General features: G+C 39.7%; 3 protein-coding genes across 3 annotated transcripts; 2 read left to right on the top strand and 1 right to left on the bottom strand.

The window, feature by feature from the left end:
* On the top strand, positions 461 to 3,395 carry LOC109850408 (pentatricopeptide repeat-containing protein At5g06540-like). The gene is made up of 2 exons (XM_020420428.1): positions 461 to 987; positions 1,749 to 3,395. The coding sequence occupies exons 1-2, from the start codon at positions 631 to 633 to the stop codon at positions 2,934 to 2,936; spliced, it is 1,545 nt and encodes a 514-aa protein (XP_020276017.1). The 5' UTR covers positions 461 to 630; the 3' UTR covers positions 2,937 to 3,395.
* LOC109846667 (putative nuclease HARBI1) lies at positions 5,391 to 7,100 on the bottom strand. Its single transcript, XM_020415914.1, has one exon. It carries the CDS (start codon positions 6,877 to 6,879, stop codon positions 5,536 to 5,538), a length of 1,344 nt encoding a protein of 447 aa, XP_020271503.1. The 5' UTR covers positions 6,880 to 7,100; the 3' UTR covers positions 5,391 to 5,535.
* On the top strand, positions 7,769 to 8,817 carry LOC109849940 (glutathione S-transferase T3-like). The gene is made up of 2 exons (XM_020419834.1): positions 7,769 to 8,056; positions 8,136 to 8,817. Exons 1-2 carry the CDS (start codon positions 7,769 to 7,771, stop codon positions 8,739 to 8,741), a joined length of 894 nt encoding a protein of 297 aa, XP_020275423.1. The 3' UTR covers positions 8,742 to 8,817.

Consider the following 13,891-nt stretch of genomic DNA (forward strand, 5'->3'; position numbering starts at 1 on the left):
TATTTTGGAGGGTAGAGGAGGGGAATGGAGGGGAAATTTAGCCCAAATTCTTACACCCCAAATTAGGGTGTAATGGAGGGGAAGGGAAGGAAGGGGAAAAATTCTCCTTCCTTCCCCTTCCTTCCCTTCCCTAAGTAAACTCCCTAAACACTACCAAAAAGGTAAAACCTGCAAATACAGCGATGATGTGTGGGGGGGGGGGGGGCGGTGGTGTTATTCGCAATAAACCCAAAAAGTAATCAGACGAATCTAGTCCTTCTAAAACCCCAGCAGTCGACCACCCTCTTCCCGCCCTCCCCACCCCCCCCCATCCAGCAAATGTCCCCACCCATCCTTGCCCCTCACCCCAGCCCCACCCCACACCCCACACCCACACGCACCCCACCGGCCCCACTCCTCTCCCCCCATCACCTCCATGCCCACCTCCACCAACTACACTCCCCAGGCTTATCCGCTTGGCCTCCCAACCTCGACAACCACCTCACCGGCCGCCTGCATCAAATTTCTCCGCCCTCGTCCCCCTCCGGCGACCCAAACTACGCTCTCGCCCTCTTTAACACCCTCCCGAACCCGGACCCTTTCATCTTTAACACCCTCATTCAATCTCTCTCCACCCGATTCTACCCTCTCATGCTCTCCCAACCTCTCCAGCCCAACGGCTTCACTTTCCCTTGCTTGCTCAATAGGATCACGAACAGCGGGGATGCCGAGTTTGGGCAAATGGTGCATGCCCATGTGGTGAAGTTTGGGTTTTGGGGAGATGGGTATGTGATGAATGGTTTGGTTCATATGTATTTGAGTTTTGGGGAGGTGGGTGATGCGTTGAGGGTGTTTGATGGAATGGGGGAGAGGAGTGTGGTGAGTTGGACGACGGTGATTAGCGGGCTTGCGAGGTTGGGGTTGGTTGGGGAGGCGAGGCAGGTGTTTGATCGAATGGGTGACAGGTGTTCTGTCTCTTGGAATGCCATGATTGCCGCTTATGTGAAGGTATTGTCGCTGGTAGTGTTTTTTTGGACTTGGCCAACTTGGGAAGTCCTATGATGTGTTACTTTTGGGTATGATATTGAATTGTGTTCATTGAGAACAAATGGTAACTATCACTTCGGTATTCATTGGTGTGTTAGGATGTGAATGCATTAAGGAAATCGAAATCAGTTCAACATGTTATATTTATTAAAAATTTGGGTTTGATAAAGTTTTTATTAAAGACCTTTCGTGTAATCAAGCTGGGCTTTAACTACGATCAAAGATCTGTAAATACAACTCATTTCTAAGTCTCTAGTTAACGTTCTACTTGGCATCACCTCTATCTTAAGCCTTTCAACCACAAAAGGAGGTCAGTGTAACCCAATTCAATTTTTGAGGGACTATGTGGGAATATGATGAAGATTCACTTGAATTAGGTGTACATTCTAGAAGATGATGATCTCATTGGATTGATCTTCGGGTACCGATATATGGTCAACTTGAATCAGTCCATGAAAGAATTTAATCCATGGACAACATCTTTTGTGGTAAAGGTTGTAGTGCAAGAGGAATTATTAACTCAAAGGTATAAAGTGGGAGGTCTATAGGGAGCTCTACATAATCCGAAGGGTCAACCACACAGTCCCCCCTGTTTTTACAGATGATACTTGTTGTATCCTTCACTCGTCTTCGTTGAGAAGTTGATTTGCTGCAATTTTTTCAATAAAAATAAAAATAAAAATAAAAAAGTTGCTGGAACCTAATTGCAATTGTATATGCAGGCCGAGAGATACAAGGATGCATTCGACCTATTTGACCAAATGAGGGAGGAGGGCATCAAGATTGACAAGTTTGTTGCTGCTAGTATGCTCTCAGCCTGCACAGGTTTAGGTGCTCATGATCAAGGACAATGGATACACAAACACATTGAAAAGTACAGGATCGAAGTAGATCCTAAACTTGCAACCACAATAATCGATATGTACTGCAAATGTGGTTGCCTAGAAAAGGCTCAAAATGTCTTTAAAAGCTTACAAAACAAAGGCCTATCATCATGGAACTGCATGATCGGAGGTCTAGCAATCCACGGTCGAGGAGAGGAAGCAATTGAACTTTTTAAAGAGATGGAGAGATCAATGGTGCCTCCAGACGATATCACTCTTCTCAATGTTCTCACTGCTTGTGCACATTCTGGCCTTGTTGATGAGGGTCAATACTATTTTGATTATATAGTTCGCACTTATAACATTGCGCCCAAAATGGAGCATTTTGGATGCTTAGTTGATATTCTTGGAAGAGCTGGGCTCTTTGAAGAAGCTAAAAAAGTTTTGAATAAGATGCCAATGGATCCGGATGCTAGGGTTTTGGGTGCACTTTTTGGTGCATGCAAGATACATGGGATTATTGACTTGGGCGAACAAATTGGTAACAGGGTTATTGAATTAGATTCAACAAACAGCGGGAGGTACATTTTGTTGGCTAACCTCTACGCGTCTGTTGGTAGATGGGATGATGTGGCAAAAATTAGGGTTCTGATGAATGAGCTAGGGGTGAAGAAGGAGCCAGGCTGGTCCGTGATTGAATTTGATGGTGCAATTAATGAGTTCATTGCTGGTGGAATGTCGCATCCTGAGGCTAAAGAAATTTATGCTAAGGTTGATGAAATGCTGGATGCTATTAGACTAGAAGGTTATGTGCCGGATATTGGCGGAGTTTTACATGATATTAAAGAGGAGGAGAAGGAGAATCCTCTGCATTACCATAGTGAGAAGCTAGCGATTGGATTTGGGCTATTAAAAACTAAGCCAGGTGAGACAATTCGGATCTCAAAGAATTTGAGGGTTTGTAAAGATTGTCATTACGCGAGTAAGATTATATCGAGGGCTTATGATCGTGAGATTGTGGTTAGGGATCGCAATAGGTTTCACCATTTTAGGGGAGGGGTGTGTTCTTGTAAGGATTACTGGTGAAGTGCAGTTTCACCATCTTAGATATCTTTTAAAGCTTATGGGTGAGTTGTGACTAAACCTTACTAAATTGGCGAATTATTCTGTACGTACTGATCATGGACCCCCAACAAATGTTGGGGTTTCAAGCAGATAACCACGTAAAATATGCTGACAGTTATGAATGTGGCAGCATTCGGATAACCGGAGGCAAGTTTGTTCACAGTTTACCAATGTTGCACAGGAAATAGTTTGTTTTGGAGAGAGCAGAATTGCAGGCTGTTGTGGTCACAAAAGCACACATTTTGATGTGGGCATTTTGCATTCGGGTATTCCTAGTGATCGTTTCATGCTTTTAGATTGAAAATTGTTGTACCGATTAGTGGATCCTGGGGTATGCCTGAGATTTGGATGTACTTTTCAAGCCATGGTAATGAACTTTTTTCACTTACCAAAACAAAGTATAATTCTTGTTTCTTCTTCATCTCCATCTCTTTTCTCCTCCCTGTCCCTTTTTTTTTACCAGTTCAATAAAATTTTGGATTTTTTCGATATTAGCCCCTTAAATCTTTCATATTTTGAAATTAGTCTCTGAAATCATAGAAATTGCTGCCAAATCCCTCAATTTTTTAAGTTATCTTGAAACTTAGCTGCTCAAGTCATTGAAATTGCTCTTAGGGCCCCCAATGCTTAAGTTGCTTTGAAATTAGTCCCACCAATCAAGGGTATAGGTAGCAACATGAGGGATTTCCAAGTAATGTATATCGTTTTGGAGTATGAGGTCCCCGAATTCTCATAAATTGTTTCAATTCAATCCCTTCAAGTGCTATTTAATTCCAGATTACTTTTTTACTTCATCTGGACACATGGGCCTAACATAAACAATGATCGAGTGCAGGTGGAACCTTAGGATCGGTTTCACTCTTAAAATAGACTATGAAGAGTAAAGAACATATCATACGCAAGTAGAAATGGATCCTTAACAATGTTCTCTACTAAAAGGATAGTTAGACACAATAATTCGGTTACCTAAGGAAGGGCATATCTTTTTTCTTTTCTTTTCTTTCCTTTTTTTTACCCTTTTTTCGTTTTTTTTTTGTTTTTTTTTTGTGTTTTTTGAGAATAAGGATGGGGTTCAAAACAAGCCCCAGCCATCACAAAACTTCATTAAAGCTCCCGGTTGGTTTACATGTGGTATAGCATGAACCATCAAAGTCTTACATCCAAAAATAAATAAATAAATAAGTAAGTAAAAGCACCGAACCTCCCTCATAACAACTAATATCAAAACTACCATTTTCGGGTAAGTGCAGTTCAGAGGAGGGTCTCTGCAGCGGTGCTTCATCTCGTAGCGAGGGATCCAGTGGCTTGCGGAGACGAATTTGGATCGCGAGTGTCAAACAAGTGCAAAGGATGACTAATTAACTTGTTACAATTTATCAAAACGTAACTATGGAGCTGGAACTACCTTGCTTGATATGCAATCACTTTATGGAAGATCCAGAACAGATCTTCAGGGATTGTTCTCTTGCAGTTGACGAACGGCAAGAATGTAATTTGAGCGATTTAACTAATAGACTGCAGGGACGGCCTACTAAATCATGGACCGCTGATGTGATTGAGACTCTTGATGATCATGGGTGTGATTTGTTTTTCATGTTAAATTTGGGCAATTTAAAGAGTAAGGTATGGAGGAAAAATAAGGGCAAAAGACCTTTTTATTTTTACCAATCTAAAAACCCCAAGTCTCTCAAAGAGGGAGACTCCATAAATGGTAGAGTGAAGAAATCAGGTGGGCGTGGAGCGGTTCGGACTTGGAACAGAATGGACTTATTGGATGTGGGCTGGTGTAGTGGTGTGTGATGGCACTTGGCAATTGGCGAGGCGGCGGACAATGAGGCGATTGCTCAGTGGATATCCCTCCTTAATTAGATGTGGAACGAATTGTTGAAAGGACTGATGGCTATGGAGGCCGCGACTAACACTCAGACGAGCATGTAGCTGGGCTATTGTTGAGGAGGCTGGAGACGACGAGAAACCTGCATGCGAGCACGAGCAGACAGAGCAGATCAGAGGAGGCTGTATCAACTGGAGGGGCAATGCAAACATCTTGTGATCAATCATCAATAATCTGAACCTACAGTAACTATTAAATTGCATGAAAGAATCTAGCTATCACTAAGGGCATCTCCAACCCTTTGCCTCAAAATGGTGCAAATTTTGCACCAAAATGGTGCAAAAGTCACATCTAACAGTAATTCATCTCCAACCCATTGCACCATTTTTTGCACCAAAAAGGAATATTCTCAGTATCTTTCTTTTTATCTACTTTTATATGATTATTTTTTATTCCCTATATTTTTAACTATTTCAACAATTAACCCCACATATCAAATTTTATTTTTTCACATATTTTCCAAACAAAATGATTTATTATTTAAAAATTAAACTAATAAAACAATAAAATATTATTTTATTAATTAAAATAACTTGATTGCTAAAATATTATATTTTTATTATTGATATTGCCAAAATATTACATTCAAGAACACAACAGGAAATAAAATACAAGAAAATAATTAAACATTAACAACAATATAAAAATTACAAATTTAGTATGCACTTAACTATCTGAATTAGTGTATTCCTCCCATAGATGATCTATCAATGCATTACGAAGCGCAATATGGGCATCTTTATCCTTGATTTTTCCGTAACGTGCAATAAATTGAGTAAATCTTGTAGTTTCATCTGCTACCATATCAACTTCTGGTGTTGGTGCTTCCCTCACTTCTTGAATTGGTGCATAAAGATCACGTTCATCCTCGATTATCATATTGTGCATAATAATGCATGCAGTCATTATGTCATGTAATACATGTTTTTTCCAAAAACGTGCTGATCCTGCCACGATTGCAAATCGTGATTGGAGAACTCCGAACGCACGTTCTACATCTTTTCTACATGCTTCCTGTTTCATGGCAAAATATTTTTTCTTCCTACCTTGTGGCTGTTGGATTGTTTGTACAATAGTAGCCCATTTCGGATATATACCATCAGCTAAATAATAACCCATATTATACTCTTTTCCTTGAATAACATAGTGAGCGGGAGGAGCAATACCTTGAGCTAGGTTAGAGAAAAGATTAGATGACTCCAGCACATTGATATCATTATTGGTGCCTGGCATACCAAAATATGCGTGCCATATCCAAAGATCATAATCTGCCACAGCTTCGAGGATAATAGTTGGTGACCCACTACGTCCTGTGTATTGCCCAGACCATGCTGTTGGACAATTTTTCCATTTCCAATGCATACAATCAAGACTTCCTAACATTCCTGGAAAACCACGTTTTTTTCCAATATAGAGTAGCCTAGCAATATCGTTAGCGTTAGGTGTTCGTAGATACCGCTCTGCGAATATTTCCACCATAGCACGACAAAATTTTGTCATACTTTCAATTGCTGTTGACTCACCTATTTTAACGTATTCGTCCGTAGCATCAGCTGGTAGACCGTATGCCAACATGCGAAAAACAGCTGTTACTTTCTGTAACGGTGATAATCCCATTCTACCAAGTCCATCACTTCGTTGTTGGAAGTAATAGTCATGATCTTTCACTGCATCAACAATACGAAGGAACAAACTTCTTGACATCCGATATCGACGACGAAACATATCTTCTCCAAAACGTGGATTATCGGCAAAGTAATCTATGACCAAATTCTGATGCGCATTTTCTCGATCGCGGTTGATCACTGCATGACCAGGAATCGAGCCACCATGGATCGGTTGGTAGTTGTGTTGACGTAAATTGTTAACGAGGATCATGTTGTTGTTGATGTACTCACAAATTACTTCTTCGGTTTCATCAATCTCTGCAATGATATTGGACAGAAAATTATCATCATCCGAAGATGAAGATGATGATAAGTATGATGGACCTCCAACATCGAAATTCATTTTTGAAGTAAGAAAAGAATGACTGAAGTATGCAGAAATGGAGAATAATAATTTTAACACAACAACGAGTAATTGTGTGGATGTACCTAATCTAGTATGCTATTTATAAAACTTTGCTTAGCTGTATACATTGAACAATGTGTAAAGTTGAGCTGATTTTAGGAAATGCTTTCCAGCTGTTATCAATTTGTCACAAAATTCAAATTTGCTTTTAGCTGTATACGTTGGATAATGTGTAAAGCTGACCTGATTTCAAAAATTGATTCCCACTCGTACAAAGCTTTCACACAATTCAAGGAGAGTTGAGCCGTGTATACTTTGGACAATGTGTAAAGCTGACAGATTTCAAAAATTGATTCCCACTTGTACAAAGCTTTCACACAATTCAAGGAGAGCTGAGCTGTGTATACGTTGGACAATGTGTAAAGCTGACCTGATTTTAAAAATTGATTCCCACTCGTACAAAGCTTTCACACAATTCAAGGAGAGCTGAGCTGTGTATACGTTAGACAATGTATAAAGCTGACCTGATTTCAAAAATTGATTCCCACTCGTACAAAGCTTTCACACAATTCAAGGAGAGCTGAGCTGTGTATACGTTGGACAATGTGTAAAGCTGACCTGATTTCAAAAATTGATTCCCACCGACAACGTTGGATAATGTGTAAAGCTGATCAGTTTGTACAAAATGATTCAATTTCAAATGTTGACCACCGACAAATTCAAACCAACCGCAAATTCAAATTCAAATTCAAATTCAAATTCAAACAAAAAAAACAAATTTGGATTGGCTATAAATAACATTCACGGTTTCTACTTCAAGCCACCCAATTCGAAGTATTTCTTCAAAGTATTTCTGATCTCCAAACCAACCGCTTTTTACAAAAAAATGTCTGTTCGATCAACTGGGTACACGGTTACTGAAGATGTGCTCCTTTGTCAAGTATTCTTGGATATTTCTCAAGACCCTATTATCGGTAGAAACCAGTCTCGAGATGCATTTTGGTCTCGTGTGGAGGACAAATACAATGAACTTCGAGATCAGCATTTTGAGATGCGTACGAGCCGATCAATTCGTTCTCGAATGGAAATTATAAGTAATGAAGTAAGGAAATTGAATGCGTGCTTGAGACAAGTAGAGAATCTGAATCCAAGTGGTGCTTCAGATGAAGATATTGTAAGTATTCTATTAATTATCGTTTGAATTTTATTATTATTGTTGAAATACATAACTTGATGTTCACTATAATTTACAGTTAGTTCGAGCAAAGATGTTATTTATGCAAGAACCGAAGTACAAAAAAGGTTTCAAATTTGATCATGTCTGGAATATGGTTAAAAATTTCGAAAAATTCAAAGATGATGTCCCCACAGCAAGACAAGTTGGTCGAAGACAATCCCAAAGTGTGAACTTCGACTCGTCACAATCAGATAATCCCACTCCGGAATCTCCTATATCAACATCTCCTGGATTGTCATCATTTACTCCATCTGAACGACCTATTGGGGTAAAAAAAGCTAAATTGAAAAGGAAAAATGATGATCATGAGTCAAGTGTAGTGGACTCCATCGAGACCTCCAACAATCGACTTATAGACAGGTTAGACAAGGCGAGCTTGGACAGGCAAGAAGCATTTGATATCGAACGAGAAAAGATAGCCATGAAAAAAGATAGAGATGAATGGAAAATTATAATGAAAGATTTGAATTCCATTGCTGATCCAAACGTGCGTGAGTACGTTCGAGCTCAACAGATTAAAATAATACAAAAAAGAAATCAACAAGAACAAGGGTCTGCTTCTAATTTTGGCAATTATTTTAATGATATTGGACACTCTGGCCCCGATCTACCAGATTATTGAGAGTTGCTTGTCCATCTTAAGTAACGTCACCATGTTTAGTTTGTATTTTATGTTTTATTTTAATGAAGTTTTATATTATGTGTGTCAGTTTTTATATGTTATGTATTTCAGATATGTAATTTATATTTGAATTATGTATTATGATTGCTCTTTAATGAAGTTTTATATTATGTATGTCTAGATTTTAATATTATAATTAATAATAATGTCTGTTAAATTTTAGCATTTTTTTAATTTAAAAAAACCATAATTTATTTTGTCCACATTATACAATTGGGGTGAAATTATAAAATTTAAATATTATTAGGGTTGTTTTATATATTTAATGAAACAATTGGGGACAAATTGTAAATATATAAAAGTATGAGGTTTAAAAAAAATTGAAAAATAAAAAAATAAAAAAAAAACAGTAATGGGGGATGAACAGTGCGACGCCAAATATAGCGTCGCGCTGTTCATCCCCGTCAAAATGCGGCAACAAATGCCGCTCGATTGGAGCTCCCACGCAGCGGCATTTTCCCTTTTCGCCTCAAAATGCCGCTGCGTTGGAGATGGTCTAAAAACTACAACTGCAACTCTGATATCACAAGATTAAGACTACCCAACAGTGATGTAATTATCCCCTGTTGAAGCCCTGTTCACCCTTCTCATAAACCCCTTTCGGAAACCATCAACACATACCCCAACTTCGCGCTTGAGGGGTAATGTTGCAAATATAAATGATTTAAAGGGTGCATATTAAAAAAAATCCAAAATTATTTGTAAAAGGCAACACAAAAAATATCTAACCCTTTAAATCCCTAACACCCACACCATTTTCCCGGGCCTCCACCCCACCGAAAATGTCCCCCACCCACCCTCCTTCCTCGCTGCACCCCACCCCCACCACCCACACCCATGCCTCGTTTCCTCCCCACCGTCACCTCCATGGCCCACCTCTATCAACTCCACTCCTATTTCTGTTAGTCAAAAGCAGCCACCGCCCAAAGAAAAATGAGGCAAACTTTTGACAAAGCACCGAAAGAAGAAATGGGCGGGCCCCAGAGCAAGAAAAAACATGTAGGTGGGCCCCAATGCGGGACCCACCACTAATAAAATATTAGTGTATAGCGTTTTTCCAAATAGTGTTTTTCCAAACACTATAAATAGGCCCCAAATTCTTAAGGAAAACATCATCCCAGAAACAACTTCTCTTATAGAAGAATAAGTGAGAGAAAAGAAAGGCTTAGAAAAAGGCATTGTGAGAGAAAATTGTGAGTAATTTTCAGAGTTGGGATTGGGTTGTGAGTATTTGTGAGAGTGGTTTGTAAATTTTCTTCCCATAGTGAAAGATCTGTAGCAGCCCGTGGACGTAGGCAATTTTGTGTCGAACCACGTAAATCTTACGTATCCTCTTATTTGCGCATTTATTTGCTTTCTTGTAAATCTGGTTAATAGGATAATCTGAGTAATTTTTCAACAACTAGTATCAGAGCTCTGGTTGTAACGCCTGTCAATTTTTTTGCGAGATTACTATTCACATGAATAGTGAATTTTGTGAATAGTAAAATTTTGCCGGCAGTACCAACTTGTCGACAGAGGTGTCTTAATACACGGTGGTTCGCATAAATTATCAGAAACGATTCAGAGAAAGTCAGATTCGAGTGGGAGCGATGGCTGTAGACGAAGGAAAGGTAAAAATTGAGAAGTTCGATGGTGCGGACTTCGGCTTTTGGAAGATGCAGATCGAAGATTATATGTACCAAAAGAAGCTGTATCAACTTCTCTCAGGAAGTAAGCCAGATGACATGAAGGATGAAGAGTGAGCTCTCCTCGATAGACAAGCCATTGGAGTTATCCGATTGACATTATCCCGTAATGTTGCTTTCAACGTAGCAAAGGAAAAGACCACGGCGGGTCTTATGGCGGCTCTCTGCAGTATGTATGAGAAGCCCTCTGCCTCAAACAAAGTTCACTTGATGAGACAACTGTTCAATTTGCGAATGACGGAAGGCGCATCGGTAGCTCAACATCTAAATGAACTTAACATAGCCATAACCCAGTTGAGTTCAGTTGGGATTGAGTTTGATGAGGAAATACGAGCATTGATACTTTTATCTTCCCAACCAGAAAGTTAGAATGCTACTGTCACAGCTGTGAGTAGCTCGTCGGGAAGAAACAAGTTAAAATTTGATGATGTCCGTGATCTGGTTCTCAGTGAAGAAATTGGGCGAAGAGAATCAGGTGAAGCTTCAACCTCCTCAGCTTTACATACAGAGTTTAGGGGAAGAATTTCAGAAAGAAGTTCAAATCACGGCAAATCAAAATCTAGAACAAGCAAATTTAGATCGGGAAAGAAAGATTTCAAGTGCTACAATTGTGGCAAGAAGGGTCATTTCAAGAGGGAGTGTCGGGCACTGAAGAAAAATACTGGCGCACAGGAACTTGCCAACGTGACCGAGGAAGGAGGTGATGCTATGATTCTAAGCGTCAACAGTCCGATTGAATCATGGATTCTTGATTTAGGAGCATCCTACCACGCCACCCCTTGCCGAGAAATCATAGAGAACTACGTCAGCGGTGATTTTGGAAAGGTACATCTAGCAGATGATGAAACCTTAAAGATCGTTGGTAAGGGAGACATCCGATTAAAATTGTCAAATCAGACCACATGGAAGCTGCAAGGAGTGAGACATATTCCTGTCCTTAAAAGGAATTTGATCTCCGTAGGACAGCTTGATGGAGAGGGTTACTATATAACCTTCTCAAGTCATGAATGGAAAATTACCAAAGGAGCACTCGTCATTGCTCGAGGTACGAAAAGTGGCACTCTCTATGTAACCTCTAACCTAGAGAATATTATTGCAGTAACAGATGCAGATAAAAAATCAAAACTATTGCACCACAGGCTTGACCATATGAGTGAGAAAGGGATGAAGACACTTATGTCAAAAGGGAAGCTGCCAGATCTGAAGAATATAAATGTCGGCCTATGCAAGGATTGCATCTTTGGCAAACAGAAAAAAGTCAGTTTTGCAAAGATTGGCAAGACACCCAAGGCAGAAAAATTAGAGTTGGTTCATACCGACGTATAGGGGCCATCTCCAATTTCATCTCTTGCAGGTTCACTGTACTATGTTACCTTCATTGATGATTCTACAAGGAAGGTGTGAGTTTATTTTCTGAAGAAGAAATCAGAAGTCTTTGATACCTTCAGAAAATGGAAGACCATGGTGGAAAATGAAACTGGTTTGAAGATAAAACGGTTGAGGTCAGACTACTAATGAGAGTACAAAAACGATAGATTCAAAGAATTTTGCGCAAACAACGGGATCAAGATTGAGAAAACTGTTCCCATGACACCGCAGCAGAATGGCGTAGCGGAGCGCATGAACATAACTTTAAATGAACGTGCCAGAAGCATGAGGATACATGTAGGTTTGCCCAAGTTCCTATGGGCTGAAGCTATCAATATTGCAGCCTACCTAATCAATCGCGGACCCTCGGTTCCCTTGGATGGTGGAATACCGGAAGAAGCTTGGAGCAGGAAAGAGGTAAACCTTTCGCATTTAAGAAATTTTGGTTGTATCTCTTATATACACATAGATTCTGTTGAAAGAAGTAAACTTGATGTCAAATCTAACAAATGTGTTTTTGTTGGTTATGGTGGTGATGAGTTTGGTTACCGGTTTTGGGATTATGAAAATCGGAAGATCATTAGAAGCAGAGATGTCATATTCAATGAGAATGTGATGTACAAAGATAGATCAATTGTATAATCAAACAGCTCTAGTACAAAAGCTGAAATAAAGGAATTTGCTGAATTTGAGGAGATACCTGAAAATGATATTCAGACTAGTCCTGAAGAAGTTCAAGAAGAACCAAGCACGCCAGAAGTGAGATGCTCCTCCAGAATTCCCAAGCCAACCTAGCGTTATTCGCCTTCTTTGCACTACATATTGCTGACTGACAGTGATGGACCGAAGAGTTATGATGAAGCAATGCAGGTGGAGGATTCGGTCAAGTGGGAGTCTGCTATGCAAGATGAGATGGACTCGCTTATGTCAAATCAGACGTGGGACTTAGCTGAATTATCACCAGGTAAGAAAGCTCTTCATAACAAGTGGATTTACAGGATCAAAGAAGAGCATGATGGGAACAAACGTTACAATGCAAGATTGGTTGTCAAAGGCTTTTAGCAAAAGGAAGGTATTGACTACAATGAAATTTTCTCTCCGGTCGTGAAAATGACTACAATCAGACTAGTGTTGAAAATTATAGTTGATGAGAATTTACATCTTGAGCAGTTAGATGTAAAAACAGCTTTCCTTCATGGTGATTTGGAGGAGGAGATCTATATGAAGCAACCAGAAGGCTTCATAAAGACAGGCAAGAAAAATCTAGTATGTTGTTTGAAGAAAATCTTGTATGGATTAAAACAAGCTCTCAGGCAGTAGTACAAGAAGTTTGATAGCTTTATGGGCAGTAACGATTTCACTAGATGCCAAGCAGATCATTGTTGCTATCTCAAGAGGTTTGACAATAGATTCATTATTTTATTGTTATACGTTGATGACATGCTCGTTGCAGGTTCAGATCTGCAAGAGATTATAAATTTGAAGCAAAAATTGTCAAAACAGTTCGCAATGAAAGATCTTGGCACTGCAAAGCAGATTCTTACAATGAGGATCAAGAGAGACACGAAGTCTAGGACTTTGATGTTATCACAGGCTGAGTACATCAACAAAGTACTCTCCAGGTTCAATATGCAAGATGCTAAACCAGTGGGTACACCTTTAGGTGTTCATTTCAGACTTTTCAAAGAGCAGTCACCGAAGACAGAGGAAGAGCGTGCACACATGGCGAAGGTCCAGTACGCCTCAGCAATTGGAAGTCTGATGTATGACATGGTTTGTACAAGACCAGATATTGCTCAAGTAGTGGAACCTGTTAGCAGATACATGAATGACCCGGGCAAGGTACACTAGGAAGCAGTCAAATGGATCCTTAGATATTTACGGGGCACCATAGGTAAAGCACTTTGTTTCAAAGGTGGAGATACAGTACTAACAGGCTATGTGGATGCTAATTTAGCAGGAAATGTTGATGTCAGAAAGAGCACTACAGGGTATGTCTATACTCTAGGAGGTAGTGCATTAAGTTGGGTTTCT

This window comes from Asparagus officinalis, chromosome 7 (assembly GCF_001876935.1).
Source record: "Asparagus officinalis chromosome 7, Aspof.V1, whole genome shotgun sequence".
In the NCBI taxonomy this organism is placed as follows: domain Eukaryota; kingdom Viridiplantae; phylum Streptophyta; class Magnoliopsida; order Asparagales; family Asparagaceae; genus Asparagus; species Asparagus officinalis.